The sequence below is a fragment of the Drosophila montana genome, unplaced genomic scaffold (assembly GCF_035044405.1).
Source record: "Drosophila montana isolate Dmon_TW-CO22-7 unplaced genomic scaffold, ASM3504440v1 contig_1455_1, whole genome shotgun sequence".
Lineage (NCBI taxonomy): Eukaryota > Metazoa > Arthropoda > Insecta > Diptera > Drosophilidae > Drosophila > Drosophila montana.
In genome coordinates this window covers 454,519-469,304 of record NW_026996406.1, presented here as the reverse complement: position 1 = coordinate 469,304, position 14,786 = coordinate 454,519, and the positions used below count along the sequence as shown (strand labels likewise).

The 14,786-nt window shown below is 46.9% G+C and overlaps 6 protein-coding genes across 11 annotated transcripts in view; 3 read left to right on the top strand and 3 right to left on the bottom strand.

Annotated features, from left to right (window-relative positions):
* Positions 1-94: 94 nt before the first annotated feature.
* On the bottom strand, positions 95-3,993 carry nxf2 (nuclear RNA export factor 2). Its single transcript, XM_064687982.1, has 9 exons — positions 3,972-3,993; positions 3,677-3,915; positions 3,443-3,619; positions 2,558-2,836; positions 2,362-2,499; positions 2,140-2,286; positions 1,979-2,080; positions 807-1,913; positions 95-748 (listed from the first exon to the last, which is right to left on the bottom strand). The coding sequence occupies exons 1-9, from the start codon at positions 3,991-3,993 to the stop codon at positions 431-433; spliced, it is 2,529 nt and encodes an 842-aa protein (XP_064544052.1). The 3' UTR covers positions 95-430.
* A 459-nt stretch (positions 3,994-4,452) lies between these two features.
* Positions 4,453-5,320, bottom strand: Smn (survival motor neuron). Its single transcript, XM_064687682.1, has one exon. The coding sequence runs from the start codon at positions 5,234-5,236 to the stop codon at positions 4,538-4,540; it is 699 nt and encodes a 232-aa protein (XP_064543752.1). The 5' UTR covers positions 5,237-5,320; the 3' UTR covers positions 4,453-4,537.
* Positions 5,321-5,378: 58 nt separating this feature from the next.
* Rpn12 (regulatory particle non-ATPase 12) lies at positions 5,379-6,325 on the top strand. The gene has a single exon (XM_064687670.1). The coding sequence runs from the start codon at positions 5,479-5,481 to the stop codon at positions 6,271-6,273; it is 795 nt and encodes a 264-aa protein (XP_064543740.1). The 5' UTR covers positions 5,379-5,478; the 3' UTR covers positions 6,274-6,325.
* An 81-nt stretch (positions 6,326-6,406) lies between these two features.
* On the top strand, positions 6,407-8,189 carry LOC135432145 (cytochrome b-c1 complex subunit 2, mitochondrial). Its single transcript, XM_064687657.1, has 4 exons — positions 6,407-6,569; positions 6,703-6,836; positions 6,888-7,191; positions 7,260-8,189. The coding sequence occupies exons 1-4, from the start codon at positions 6,525-6,527 to the stop codon at positions 8,109-8,111; spliced, it is 1,335 nt and encodes a 444-aa protein (XP_064543727.1). The 5' UTR covers positions 6,407-6,524; the 3' UTR covers positions 8,112-8,189.
* A 42-nt stretch (positions 8,190-8,231) lies between these two features.
* Positions 8,232-9,585, bottom strand: Syx8 (syntaxin 8). Its single transcript, XM_064687694.1, has 2 exons — positions 9,445-9,585; positions 8,232-9,382 (listed from the first exon to the last, which is right to left on the bottom strand). The coding sequence occupies exons 1-2, from the start codon at positions 9,468-9,470 to the stop codon at positions 8,719-8,721; spliced, it is 690 nt and encodes a 229-aa protein (XP_064543764.1). The 5' UTR covers positions 9,471-9,585; the 3' UTR covers positions 8,232-8,718.
* A 1,332-nt stretch (positions 9,586-10,917) lies between these two features.
* bol (boule) overlaps positions 10,918-14,786 on the top strand; it is a 29,876-nt gene continuing 26,007 nt past the window's right edge. Inside the window, exon 1 of one of the 6 annotated variants that reach the window (XM_064685502.1) lies at positions 10,918-11,328. The gene's annotated coding sequence lies outside the window, so the exon portion shown is untranslated. The remainder of the gene's footprint in view (positions 11,329-14,786) is intronic. The other 5 variants (XM_064685528.1, XM_064685519.1, XM_064685511.1 and 2 more) reach the window with 5 other exon arrangements.

Sequence of the window (14,786 nt, the reverse complement as noted above, 5' to 3'; positions counted from 1 at the left end):
CGCTTTGACAGGGACATGTCGCGACATGCCCAGATCCTAAATGCCCGTTACGAGCGCGCCTTGGAAATGATAATGCAGCAACTAGTGCCATATATATGTATGTATATAAATTAGTTATAATGTTAAGCTGATAAGGAAACAATGGAAATACAAATTGTGAACTGAGATTTCAGTCTTGTTTTACAATTAATCACAGAGATTATTTTGGTTACAGTTATAAAAGAAAATAAGCAACAACTATTGATTTGCCAGGCACTCAGGGAAATCACAAAACAAAAAAAAACTGTTGTTCGCCTGCGTAATTGTTGATATCGGTTTTGGTTCGATTCGTTGATTATTGACATAATCGAGTGTTAATTTATAAGGGCAAAGCACTTGATGCTTGCCTGCGTCATTTGCGCTGCTGATAAAAGAAGGAAACTTTAGTTAGTTAGAGAAATGCGTCGTCCGGCAGCTCGTTGGCCGTCTCCATGCGCAGGAACTGCTCGAGCGCCAGCTGGAAATCCCAGTTGGCCTCTTCCTGCACAATGCGTGTGCACCATTTGGGTCGCAGTCCGGTTATCTCCTGGAATATGTAGAGCTTGTGCTCCTTGACATCCACCGTGTCCTCCGCCTCTGGCATTGACAGCTCCTGATCCATGGGCAGCTCAACGAACTTGAAGGCATCGCGCTGCTGCTTCGGCGACGGATTCATGATATTGAAACGCTCGTTGATGATCTTCATGCTGCGCGCCTTTTTGCCAATGCCCTAAAAAATAAATAACGATGAGCAAGCAGGCAAGAGCTTGGTTTAAGGAGCAACTTACCAGCCCGGTGGCATCCACTTTGAGCACAAACTGCCGGCTGAAGGCCAGCAATAAATCGGAGCCGTCGTGCAGCACTCCGTTCACATAGATAATGGCCATTTGGTCGTCATAGTGCATCACATCCGTCTGCAGCGAGACATAGTCGTGCGTTACCTCCGGCAGCTGCATGAGCACCAGCATTATATCGTGGCTGCCCACGTGGACGCGGCAGGTGTCGCGTGAGTTCTTCAAGAGATTGCGGCTAAAGTAGTTGTACTTGTTGATGCGCTTGCACAGCTCGTTGCTGGGCTTCACGGGATGGCAACGTCGGATGTCATAGCTGCAGGTCAATGTGAATATGGAGCTGTCGGTGTAAAAGCGGCTCAGATTGATGCGCCGATCGGATAGCTCGAATTCACGCAGAAACTGGCAAAGAAATAGATCGCCGGTCAGCTCGTAGGCAGCCGGATCGCAGAGGAAATCCTTTTGCGTCGCCAGACCTGGCCTGCTGCTCAGATCGACATCGTCCAGCCGCTGCAGACCGGGGCATATCTCCTTTGCGGCGCGAATATATGCGCTGGGCAGACTGTACTTGCGGCACAGGGAATTGCCGTGCAGACGCAACGATTTCAGCGGCACCTCGCCAAGCGCACTAATCGCCGACATATCATCTATCCAGTTCTGACCCAAGTCCAGGGCCTGCAGCCCGTTCAGCAGCGACAATGTGCGCAAATTGTTGAGGCCCAGAATCTTATTGTTGCACAGTCGCAAATCAACGCAGTTGCCGAGAAATTTACGCGAGGCCATTCGCAAAATGCTGTTGAGTATCTTGGCCGAGGTCATGCACACATGTACGTTCTCCAGGACATCGGTGTTGTGGAACTGGTCCAGATTGAGCACACGATTGATGGCATTGAAGCGCTTCTGCAGTGCCTCCTCGATGCACTGCTTCGGCTCAACATGACCCTGCTTCAGTGTGCTCACATTCATGCGCAGATAGTAGGCAATCGAGCGCTGATAATTCGAATTCAGTTGCGGTATTTTCATCTCCAGATTGCAATTGTGCACCAGATGCTCGATCTGATCGTAGCAATCGCGCACCAGAAACCGATGCTCGCCGCCGTCGTACTACAAAAGGTTAATAGGAAGCGTTGAGAACGTGTCCAGCTCGATATCGAGCTCATCCAGCTCACCTTGTAGTAGCAGGGATAGAATTCGCTCAGCTCGCTGGAAACCAAAATGAAGAAATAGTCAAAGAGATCCTCCCTAGCAAATTCGTGCTCCGGATCGGGTATCTGTTCACAAAGAGTTTACTTTAATTTACATATTATTTGCGTATTCATCCATGGCCTACCAAAAATGCATGCCAATCCTTGCTGTCCTTAAACTGGGCCAGCTTCGATTTGTTGCTCCAGTCAATACGCACGCCATCGCACTCCACATCGATCTCATAGTTGAGCGGCGTGTACATCTTGTACAGCTTGTCAAAGGGCACGCCGTCCTAAAAGGGCAGGAAAAGTGTACACTTTCATATATCCCTTAAGGCCACATTTAAGAGCCGCAGCATGTAGCTTACCACAATCTCAAAGTTGCCCATCAATGGCTTTAAGCAGTCGGGATATTTGGCCGATTTGGTAATGGGATTATTAGCCAGATTTAGATGCTTGGCACGAAAGCGTTGCAAGTCGCTGCAAAGGCGCTTAGCTGAGGTTAACTGCAATCACAAAAACTTTGGTTTAGTTAAGGAATTGCAGAGTTAAACAAAAGCTCACCATATTGCCGGTGAGATCCAGCAGACCGTAGTCAATGTCACCAAAGATTCGCAGCGGTCCCAGATCGGATAGCTGATTATGGGCTAGACAAAAGCCTTTTATGGCACGACGTCGATCGTCGTTGTTGTTGATCGTTGAGCAGACCAAATGGAAAGTGCCCGAATTCGAGAGCCTAACCTCAAAGTGCTTAAAATACGGATTGGCACTAAAGTTGCTCAGATTGAGCACACCGTGTACGCCATTATAATGCTCCAGACGACCCAGGAGGCGATCTATAACCTGGCGAAATGTGAGGTCGTCAGATAAAGAACGGGCTGATTAACATGAGACAAGATTGAGATAAGAATTGTTATCCTAATTGATTATTAAGGAACAGAGGAGGCGGGAAGAGGATCCGAGAAGAGGATGCGGGGTAAGGAGGCGGGGAGAGGAGGCGGAGAGAGAAGGAGGGAAGAGAAGGCGGGGAGAGGAGGCGGGGAGAGAAGGCGGGGAGAGGAGGCGGGGAGAGGAGGCGGGAAGAGAAGGCGGGGAGAGGAGGCGGGAAGAGGAGGCGGTAAGAGGATGCGGGGTAAGGAGGCGGGAAGAGAAGGCTGGCAGAGGAGGCGGGGAGAGAGGATAGGACTTTGTTTGTATTATACAATTTTTAACCGAAGGGCTGCAAAATCATTTTTAAAAGTTATTGTGAAAATTCATTGAGAATATGTTTCATGCGTTTCGGAAAATCCACAAGGCTTGGCAAGCAATATAGCTTGTAAGGGTAAAATCCGATCGGTTTCAAACCCGATTCAAAGCTCTACAAAATGTAATATATAAGGAGTCAGATACTGATTTTGACTCTGTCCAGGTAAGACCTTACTTTACCTGCCAGTATATAGATATGTTTACCTGAGAAATGACGAACGCAGGTGAAATTTGATTCCTCTGGTTGTCGGCCACATTGAACCACACGCTCAAATAGAGCTCAGCGCCCGTGGCGACTCTTATTTTAAGGCCACGGCTGAAGAACTTGTCCAGCGCGGGCTTGCAGGCGCGCACCAGGAAACTGTCCACATGACTGCCGCACTGAGTTCATAGGATTTTAGTTGCCGCCAGATATTTGAAAAGCAACTTTCGGCCTACCTGATAGTTGACGGGGAAGAACTGTTCACCTTCCGCCGCATCGAAGACGGCGTTTAAAATCAGCTGCCTGGGATTCGAGGAAAAATTGAGAACACCCTCGTGGTGGACGCAGAACTCGATCCAATTCAAGCCCGGACTTGCGTCATAGTTTTTGCACTTGTAGTACCTCTTGGCGCACCTGTACTGCAGTACAATGGGCTGATGGCCATCGCCAAAGTCTACTAAACGATCCTGTGCTGCAAATTAAGCTTTATTTTCGAGTTTATTTCAAAAAAAAAATCATTGCATTTCTTACGTAGACCTCGACTCGACGGCATTTTCGTAGCTTGGCATCGATAACAAAATGTATCGAACGATAGCTTTAAATATCGAACGCGATTACTTATTGGGAAAACAGCTGTTGATGGTAACTGTTTGTTTTTTGTGCGATTGACTTAATCTGAGTTTTAAAAACGTACATTTACATAGTTAATATGTAAATTAGTGGGAAAAGATTTAAGTTTTTCTGTGGGCGAAAAGTGATGTTTATAAACTGCTGATCAATTATTGGCTCAGAGCTTTAGTGCAGCTTTGTATGCATGTGGCAATACGTGTATATACATAAGTAAATGTGTGGGCTTATATTTATGTATGTATGTCATTTACATGTGTGTATGTACATATGTATTTTCATTCTGCCTGTGAATGTTTGAATGCAGAAATATATATATGTATATGTATGTAAATGTGAATTTACTTAACTTTCAAAAACGGTAACTTATGAGGAAATGCAGATATTTAGATATATATGTATATATGTCCATTTACTTAACACAATATTTATTCTTAATGCCTAAGACAGAGTCTATGAGATATTTGTAATTATTTCTTGGATGTCTTCTTCTTGGCGCTGGTCTCCTTTCTGCCCTGATAGAGCCCCGTGTAGTAGCCCGACATGTACCAGGCCGTCAACATGGCCACAAAGTCCTGCTCCGGCTCCCCGTCCATGCCACCGGCAGGTGTAAACATGGGCGGCACTAGAGGCATCGGCGGCATAACCAAGCCAGGTGATGGACCCGGTGGACGTGCGCCAGCCGTATGCTTGCCCTTGGCCACGGACTTTTTAACGCTCTTGGCACGCTGCTCCTGCTGACCCTCCTCGGCCTCCGAACGCTTGGCGAAGAGTATTTGTTCGCGACGCGCCTTGTTGCCCCAGGTCGGCAATAGATCGGCTAGCAGCACCTCCTGTTCGTTTTCATAGCCCACATAGCGCAGCACGCAGGTGCCTGCACTCTTGTCAATGGACACCACTGTAGCCTCGTAGTCCAAGCCATCAGTGTAGGTGGCCCGCACAAATTCGCCCACCTTGAAAACGCGCTCCTGCTCTTCCTCTTCCTGCTCCAAATCTGGCTCTGACGTTGAGGCCGGGTCAGTTTTATTGTCGTTCTCAGCCCCATTTCCCTCACGCGTGTTGGTCGAATCGGCGATGCGACGCGCCAGCGTCTCGCGAGCCAAGTTGACAGAGTCATCGTAGGCCTTGATCAGTAGGCTATCGTCCCAAATGTTTTTGTCATCAGCCATTTTTAATGCGATTTGCGTTAAGCTCTTCCGTGAATGTGAGATTTCGAAATGCAGCTAGCATATGCATTGGCGTCTGCATTAATCGATACTATCGTTGTGAATTGCGATATACAAATAGAGTTGTCGAAACAACCGAAGTAGTCTTACAGTGAATGGCAAGATAAGAGGAAGAGCAAAAGCGAAAATCATTCTCAGCTCGCAATTGTGTTTTGTTTCCTGCAATAATTAAACATTTAATAAAAATGGCAACAGTAGAGGCGTTATACAAGGAACTAACCGCCGAATGGACCAAGCGGCCGCCAAATACGCCCAAGTGCGGCCAACTGCTGGATCAGCTCAAAGTGGCGCTGGTCAAAATGTCCTTTCTGCCCACAGACGGCGGCGATGCGCAGAACTCGAAAAAGCAGCTTTTGCTGGCGCGCTCCGTGCTGGAAATTGCCGTGGAGCACAGCGTGCTGAACAAGGATCTGCTCGCCTTCGAGCGCTACATGTCCCAGCTGAAGTGCTATTACTACGACTATGCCAAGATCATTGGCGAATCGGACAGCAAATATAAATTGCTGGGCCTCAATCTGCTCTACCTGCTTTCCGGCAATCGTGTATCCGACTTTCACACAGAACTGGAGCTGCTCTCGGTTGATATAATACAGCACAATCAGTTTATACGGCCCATACTGGCGCTGGAGCAGTACATCATGGAGGGACGCTACAATAAGATATTTCAGGCCAAATCCTCGATGCCCGCCGAGGTGTACAACTATTTTATGGATCTGCTAGTGGAGACGGTGCGCGATGAAATTGGCGCCTGCATTGAGATGTCCTATGAGAAGATATCGGCCAAGGATGCCGCCAAGCGTCTGAATCTCCGTGTTCCCGACGAGATCAAAGCATTTGGCGAGAAGCGTCAATGGAAGCTGGAAAGCAATGGAAATTATAGTTTCACCGATCGAAGCATCAAGCCCAAGGAGCTGCTGCCATCCGAGGAGCTGGCCGAGCAGGTGCTCAGCTATGCGCGCGACCTGGAAATGATAGTTTAAACGTTGTAATAAATAATATCTAAAAGAATAAAGTAAAATATTTTCTAACTAATGAGCAACATAAAAAAAATGTGACCAGTTGCAGCGATTCATCGATTAATCGTGTAATGCGCAAAATCGATAGTTTGACTCTGGCGCACATCACTAATTTGTGGGAACGAACGGGTGGAGAAAAATTGTCATCGCTCGCTGCGATTTATTGTGATAAAATTTGTTAAAAGGCAACGCAAATAAGTTGAAAAACCAACGCAATGGCCTGCAACGCAAACAAGACGCATCTCTTGCGCGCTATCGCTGTAAGTACTTATATCATTAATGCTGCTCGCCAGCAACTTAACCAACAAATTGTCAATCGATGCGAATTTTTACGCTTGGCCCAAATCGTGTTACGTAAAAGTTAAAGTTACAATTTTGTTTGTGTTTGGCTAGAAACGCGGTTATGCCACCTGCCCACGCCTCGTCGGCGACACTTCACCCATCAATGTCAACGTTCTGGAGAACAAGCTGGTCGTAGCCACAGCCGACGCCTCGGTGCCCGTTTCCCGTGTCTCGATTGTGTTGCGGTAAGTCTTGACCACGGCATGGTCCAACTACAACTAATTGCCTGCTTGCAGCGCCGGCTCCCGCAATGAGGCGTACGACACGCTGGGCGCCTCGCATCTGCTGCGTCTGGCTGGCAGCCTGAGCACGCAGAGATCCTCGGCATTTGCGATTGCCCGCCACATTCAGCAGGTGGGCGGCACCTTGACCACCTGGGGTGATCGCGAATTGGTTGGCTATACCGTTGAGACGACCTCGGATAATGTGGAGACCGGTCTGCATTATCTGCAGGATCTGCTGCAGCCCGCCTTCAAGCCCTGGGAGCTGAAGGGCAATGCCAAAACTCTGCACAATCAGCTGGATGCCGTCTCAAGGGAGGTGTGTGTGCATCATTTAAATAAATTGTTGTACAACAATTCGCAACAACTCTTGAACTCATATTGCAGGAACGCGCCATCGAGCTGGTCCACAAGGCCGCCTTCCGTCGCGGCCTGGGCAACTCCATCTATATACCCCGATTCCAGTTGGGCAACATCTCCAGCGAGAGCCTTCTGCACTATGTGGCCAACACCTTTTCGGCCGGCAGCGCAGCCGTTGTTGGCGTCGGTGTTGAGAATAATCTGCTGTCGGGCTTTGCCCAGACCCTGAACTTCCCCAGCGGCGGCGGCGGCGGCACCGGCAGCAAGAGCAGCGCCAGCTATTTTGGCGGCGATGCGCGCAAGGACACGGCCGGACATCGTGCCGTTGTGGCTGTTGCCGGCGAAGGTGGCGCCGCCAGCAACATCAAGGAAGCGCTGGCATTTGCCATCCTCGAGCAGGCAGTTGGCGGCGGCGCTGCCACCAAGCGTGGCAAGTCGGCCGGGGCCTTCGGCGAGGCTGTCAGCTGCGCCAGCGATGCGCCCGTTGCATACAAGGCGCTCAACAGAAGCTACTCGGATGCTGGTCTCTTTGGCTTTGTGGCCTCCGCCGATAGCAAGGATATTGGCAAAGCGGTTGAGTTTCTGGTGCGCGCTCTCAAGTCCGGCTCCGTCTCCGACAAGGATGTGGCACGCGGCAAGGCGCTGCTCAAGGCACGCGTCATCTCCGACTACTCCTCCGACAGCGGCCTGATCCGGCAGATTGGCCAGCAGGCGGCGCTTACCCGAACCGTTTTGGAAGCCGAGGCTTTGGTGGGTGCCATCGATGGCATCTCGTTGGATCAGGTGCAGGCGGCTGCCAAAAAGGTTGCCGGCTCCAAGCTGTCCGTAGGCGCCATCGGCCATCTGGCCAATGTGCCCTACGCATCCGATTTGGCTTAAGTAGATAATCTTGTAAACCGTATATGTAATTTAAAACCTGCCGGCGAGATCTAACGAAATAAACCTGTTGGAAAACGAGGATGTTGCACGATCTAATAGGGGAAAAAGTGGAGGATCCTGGAGGATGCGTAGACAGGTAAGACTCGGGTCTTTTCCGAACATTTATTAAACAGATTTCCATAGTACAATTTTGTAAATAAAAGTAGATAAAACAGTTATCTTCGGACAGCCGAATATTAAATGCCCTTGCAGAGATATAGAAAATAATCTTTACAGTTTCCATATAACTGATATATTCTATATAATATAGTATTAAGATGTTAATTTATTGTTATCTGAAGCTCAATGAAGCTTGCAGTTGAAAATATCTTTGAAAGCAACACAACAAATGGGAAGCTTAGGATATAGCTCTACGATCCATATCTATATCCATAAAGGAGATAAGCTGGCATGGAAACAGACGGACAGACAACTTTACATTATTCCGCTCCAGAAACATCTTTGGAAAATGGAAATTGCAGAGAGGCTGCACATATAACATAGAACACCTGTATAATTATATATATATCTATATAGGTATGTGTATAGGTTGAGAATTGGCCTTGGCCTACAGAAGGACCACCACAATTATGGCCACGAAGAGCGCTATTATGAGCAGCCAGTAGCCCCAGGTGGTGTCGCGTCTGTTCACCTGGCTGATGCTGTGCGTCTCGCGCTGCACGCCCGTCTCCACGCGATCCATGGTATTGGCCAGATTGTCCAAGATGTTGTTTTGGTCCTCCACCTCGTTGCCCAGCTGCGTGGCCAGATTGCGCTGCCGTGATATGGTGGCCGACAGCACCTCCAAGCCACGATTCTGATGCTCTAGAATCGCTTCCTGCTGTTGCCTTAGCCCAACCACATCTTGCGGCCGACCTGGAGCCGCGGCGGCTGCATTCTGCCACACAGAGCTCGAGCTAGCCGGCAGCTGGTCGGCGCGTGTGCTGCTCGTGAATTTGGCATCGGCTTCGCGCAGCTGCGATGCGAGCTTGTCGTAGTTGATGCGACGCCGCTGCAGCTCCTCGGCCGGACGCAGCTCCCAGAGAATGTCGTTGTCCAGCGCCACTTTCAGGTGACTCACATCTTTGCGCAACTGCTCCAGGCTGGCCTCAATGCTGCTCGTCAGTCGCACGTATTCCGGCGCGGCGGCTGTGCCGTCCAGCTGCCGCCGCTGATTGAGGAGCACCAGAATCTGATGTCGCAAGCGTTCGCAGCCCTCAAACTCGATGTCCCTGCAATCGGAGGCGGGCTATTGAAAGAATTACTGCACACACACACAGGTTTTACCGCATACCATGAGTCATGATCCACCAGCGACATGTTCGTTGCAAGTCTTTATCGCAGCCACTTAGAGCATTTGTAGGCGTTCTTTTCTAAACGTTGCAAACTGCGTTGTTTTCTTATTTTGTTTCTTAGTAGCCAATGTTAAATTAACAGACAACAGCTGTTCGCTTAACAGCGCTGCTGTTATTAACATTGTCTCTTATTAACTGCGCGCGCTAACGAATCGCTGTGTTTTTACTTAAAACCAAACAAAAACACATTTTCATTTATATTTAGTCGAATAAATTGCGTTTCACAGTCGCAGCTTGCAAATAAATCCACAGATAGCTGTTGGTTAACATTTAAGTAACAGCAGCAGTGCTGCCAGACTCGCACGTTTCCCGTCAGATTTGGCCTTTTATGGTGAAAGTGTATATTTATATATAACTGTCAGCAGGAACTGTCAAATTCCAATTTTTTATGTTTTTTTGTACATTATAATGACAATTCGAAGGCTTAAAGATCTTGGTTTATTTATCAAAATGCTTGCAATTCTCAATTGATATATATAGGAGTAAACATTACTTTAAAAAAGTTTTATTTTATTAATTATTATTATTATTTCCTTAAATTTTTTTTAAAATTAATATACATATGGCCTCTTCACCTTTGTTTCCCAAAACTAGCTTGTTTTGCCGCTAAAAAAGCTGGCAGCACTAATCAGAAGCCAATAACAGCTCACCTCTGCCAGGCTGCACAAGCAACAGCAGTCAGCTGTTCGCTCGCATTCCGATAACATTCTGTTAACAGAACCGTTTTTCAGTATTGCTTTTGTTTAAATTATATATGATCGTCATTATTATTACATAAATAACTATAATTAAATCGATTTGGTTATAGCTTTTTCTAATATAATTTCATTTTCAGGTCAACTTTACAATTGCATCGCGCTTTGCTTGCATGTGCCGTGAACAGCATACTAACCATAACATTGGACTAGTAGCTGTAACAGCGACATTCGGCGACATCTGCTACTGGCCACAATTTCCAACACTCACGCACACTGATGTACAACCCAACACTACAACCAAATCATTATTTACGTTAAAAATAAATCCGTGCTGTGCCGTGTGGGTTCGTTGTCATTCTCTTTGATAAAATTTGAATTGAAAATCACCGTTACATATATCAGAAACGATCCCGTTGGCCAGTTTAGTTAATTAGTCAATTTCGTGTGAATTGAAAAAAAGCCAAAAATTGTTACGTCACATGAAAATTTCGGTGCGGAAAAGTGTTTGTGCGTGTTGATTTCCCCTCAGCGGTGATTGCGGTACCTTTTTATAGACGACGCGCGCTGCATGTGCTGCAACAAACACATGCACACACACACACACACACATACACACTTATGTACGTACATGTGTGATTTTTGAAATGTTCGAGCGTGTGTAAGATAGAGTTTGTGTGTTATTATTGGAGGACATACAGTAGTCGGTGCTTAGAATTTCATTTGCATGTGGAACTGTCGTTATTTTCGGAGGGGTCTCATATTCACTTGTAATTGTGATTCGTAGGAAGTAAGATCTCTAGTAGTATAAAAATAAAAATAAAATAGTGTAATTTCAACTTCAAATCGGAACGCAACATAAGAAAACAACAACAAACAAGAACAACACACTCAAACCACCAATTAACAACATTAACCGTTAACCGTCGCGCATCCGTCAAACTTTAACCGTCTTTTACGCATTGAGTAATAAAAGCAAAAAAAAAAAAAAAACTAAAGTAACGTAACTCCGTAACGTATCAAGAACGCGTCCCATCTCCCGAATTGTATTTGTGTGTGTGTGCGAATGCAACAGCAACAAGAATCTCTCTTCAAGCAACAAGACATAACGTAACGCTGCGTATAACGGTAAGTGTGGGTCAACGGGGGGAGCTGCTTTAATATTGTTATATATATATGTATATTTTTTTGGGAATAAGCGCAATTGGTAGTTTAGTTGGCGGTGGCGAAAATTCTATGCATGCAACTTGTTTTTCCAGCAGAACACACGCACCTCTCGTGTGTCTGTCTCTGTGTGTGTGTGTGTGTGTGCATGCAGCGGAAAACGTGTATTTGTAAGAAAAACCAGAAAATCGAAACCGGGAATTGGGTCAGTATGTCAAACAAGCGATGGGGGAGGGGGAAAGGTTCTTTGCTTTGGCTCTAACTCTGCTGGTTAAAACGGGTATTAGTCAACACTTGACGCTAGACCGACCGGTGGCTGCCAGCATCCAACTGGGCATTTGTACGTTTGTGTGTACGTGTGTGTATGTGTGTGTGTTCGTGTGCGTTGCTGTCTGATTGTCACTCGCGCGTGGTTTTTCTTTTGCTTGGCATTTCGTTGCGCGCTGTTCGCTCTCTGCCTCTCACTCTCGCTCGTTTTTGGCCATTCGGCTCAGTTGATCTTGCATGTTGGCGACGCGTCGCCGTCGGCTGCAGCAGCAACGCATTTACCTTGAGCGCGCCTGCACTTGTCACGTCTCTCAAATACTCGCTCGCTCTCTTGTTCTCTCCTTCTCTCTCTCTCTCTCTCTCTATCTGCGCTACGTTTTCTTATTGGATTTTGTGAACTTCTAAAGTGGTGGCAACACCTTTCGAAACACTAACTGGCCAGTTAGGCGCCCTGGGTCCGCTTTTCATGTTTGCTAATAAAATTATTACGATTTATCCGACTGTTGCTAATGCGTTTTAAGGTCGACTCTGTCGACTCTCCATACCAAACTCTTGGCTGCTGACCCATTAAAACTTCTTTCACATGATACGCGCCGCTTACATTTCGCGGTCCATTTAACAGTGTTCACCGCTGGGGGCCTGCCAGACGGGGCGGGACTACTGGGCCTAGGTTAGGCTCGCCGCTGATTTGTGATTTATTCTCTAGAGTTTTTCCGTTGTTTTTTTTTTTGTTACTTGACGACTTAGCAAATTTATCAAGAGCTTTTAGCGTAGAATAAGTGGCTAAGCTATGCTCTAACTTGCGTAATATCCAATTGGTATGTCTCTTAATTACTTTATATTTGATTTTTGTTTTTATTTTTAACTAAGTAAAACGTTTTGGTTTTAGCCCATTACGTAAAATTAAAGATCGTCGAAATTATGACTTGCGACTTATTGGGTCACAAATGTCTCCCACTGTTTGTTACACATACTTCTGCATAACTTTGATACCCTTATTACCCAATAATAAACAACCAGGAAGAGTGAACAGGCTAGAGAACCTTACACACAGGCAGTGGGGAAAAGAGTGAAAGAGAGAGAGCGAGGCATAACTCACGCAAGACGACATTTGCTCTATTTACGGTTGCTGGCATACTAGTTCAAATAGGAACTGCTTCCTGTCGCCCACGCACATGTTAAAGCTTGCGCTCTCGTGCTCAACGCAGCCGACAGGCGCTTGGGCTGCGTAAGAGCGCGAAAGAGAGCCGAACAAAAGCTGCCGCTGCCGCTGCTGCATTGGGGTTGGCTGCTCGTCTCCCATGATTTTTGCACTTAAGAGCAAAAAGTGGCTTTGATTTTTTGTGTTTACAATGCTATCGTGTGGGGTTGGGAGTGAGTGAGTGCTAGATATGCGGCCCACATTTGCATGTCGCTCTCCCGCTCTGGCAGAAAGCACGCGGGATACAAGCAAAATGTTAACCTATATAATATTTGTAGTCGCTAATACAACAACAGTAAAAACGTGGAGCGCCCACAGCGCCACCCCCACAAATAGCGATACGACGGCGACGTCTTCACTCGAGTCAGTTGAAGGTTCTTTTTTTTTATAAATTAAAACCGTTTTTAGGCGACGACGTGCCCCACGAGCGTCGCGTCGAGCGGCAGGAAGCTTTTGTTGAGCGCGCTGCTATTGCTGCTGCTGCTACTGCTGCTGCTGCCGACGCTGCTTTGAATTTAATGTTAAGTATACGCATCAGTGAACTCAATTTAATTATCATGATTGTTTTTCTCGCTGTCTTCTCGCTGTGTATGCTGAAAAATTCAAATTTGCCAACTTCGCACACACACACGTCCGGCAGTTCGGCGTTCCCAGACAGATTTTCAGCGTTGCGGCCGCTTATGTAATCAAGAGCTTTACAAAAAAAAGTCAAAACTACGTAAAGTTGATAAAAGCGCTGGCCACAATTACGTGCATACGTTTGTCTGTGTGCACGCCCTTCGCCCAGTTTTTATCAGCGCGTTATTTATGCGCCTTTGCCATGACAGATAGAACGACAGCGGCAGCAGCGGCAGAATCGCGGCAGCAGCAGCAGCAACAACAAAAAGTATTTGAAGTGCAGCGTAGCGCAAAGAGAAAATAAAACTGTTGTTGTTACTTTTATAGAAGCCAAAAGCCCAAACGAAAAGCAATTAAGTCGCCATGGCTCATTGCACAATAAGCGAAGAATCAAAAAAAAAAAAACAACAAAATTTAAAAAAATAAAATAAACGCACGCAGCAGCAGCGGCAAACATAACTGTGTTTGCTTGGCCAGCCATAGCGTGCATGAACGTCAGCGTCGCTGCCAGCGTCACAACTCTAATCGCGTGAGAGAGTAGGAGCGAGAGTGAGAGCAAGAGTGTGGGAGTTTAAAGCACGAGAGTTTTTGTTGTTGTTGTTGCTGCTACCGCTGCTGCTTAATAAATAGGCCAAATATGTAATATCGCTAAAATGTGTTTATTGTAATCTTTTTCACACACACACACACACACACACACACACACACACAGATATATGCTCTCGCACGTGCATTGCATCCCTCGTTACGTTTCGTACGCTCACACAAAAAGAGCGCCAAAAAGAAAGGGAGCGCAAGAGAACAGAAACGAGCGTGCAGCCAATAGCCGAATGTCAAACGAATGGCGCTGCTGGCGTCGCTGCTGCCGCCGCTGCTTTGTGGGGGCCCAGTTGGTCGCGTTGCTGCGCTCGTGTGTTGGCTGAGTCGTTGTTCTACCGTCGTGATTGCAACACTTCTGCTTCTGCCACACACACTCTCGCCGTCATAGCCGTCGCCAGTCTCGCAGTCGCAACGTTTTTCACGTTTTTTGATTTGTTCAACTCAACTACTACGCGTACGTCGACGTCGCAGTCGTAGTCACAGCAGCAGCAGTTCGTATGTTAGACGACATTTTAACGTGCACACGCTTGTGTATGTCTGTGTATATGTGTGCGTGTGTGTGCCAGTTTTCGTGCGTTCTGTGCTGCAACAACAACAGTTACCACACCAGCGTCGTTTAAAAATATAAACTGCGTTTTTTTCGCCAAAAAAGCCATAAAAAAATAATTTTTCGTAAAGCATTAGCCAGGCCCCAGGCCAGACGAAAAGTCAACGACAGCAACAATAAGAACAAGAA

What these genes read in the sequence shown, in the direction of transcription:
- nxf2 (XM_064687982.1), bottom strand. Translation starts at nt 3,993, where the DNA reads ATGCCGTCGAGTCGAGGTCTAC. An exon ending in GCCGTCGAGTCGAGGTCTAC is followed by an intron (nt 3,916 to 3,971) that starts GTAAGAAATGCA and finishes AAGCTTAATTTG; the next exon opens with CAGCACAGGATCGTTTAGTA. An exon ending in TGGGCAACTTTGAGATTGTG is followed by an intron (nt 2,287 to 2,361) that starts GTAAGCTACATG and finishes CTGCCCTTTTAG; the next exon opens with GACGGCGTGCCCTTTGACAA.
- Smn (XM_064687682.1), bottom strand. Translation starts at nt 5,236, where the DNA reads ATGGCTGATGACAAAAACATTTGGGACGATAGCCTACTGATCAAGGCC.
- Rpn12 (XM_064687670.1), top strand. Translation starts at nt 5,479, where the DNA reads ATGGCAACAGTAGAGGCGTTATACAAGGAACTAACCGCCGAATGGACC.
- LOC135432145 (XM_064687657.1), top strand. Translation starts at nt 6,525, where the DNA reads ATGGCCTGCAACGCAAACAAGACGCATCTCTTGCGCGCTATCGCT. An exon ending in ATCTCTTGCGCGCTATCGCT is followed by an intron (nt 6,570 to 6,702) that starts GTAAGTACTTAT and finishes GTGTTTGGCTAG; the next exon opens with AAACGCGGTTATGCCACCTG. An exon ending in CGTGTCTCGATTGTGTTGCG is followed by an intron (nt 6,837 to 6,887) that starts GTAAGTCTTGAC and finishes GCCTGCTTGCAG; the next exon opens with CGCCGGCTCCCGCAATGAGG.
- Syx8 (XM_064687694.1), bottom strand. Translation starts at nt 9,470, where the DNA reads ATGTCGCTGGTGGATCATGACTCATG. An exon ending in CTGGTGGATCATGACTCATG is followed by an intron (nt 9,383 to 9,444) that starts GTATGCGGTAAA and finishes CTCCGATTGCAG; the next exon opens with GGACATCGAGTTTGAGGGCT.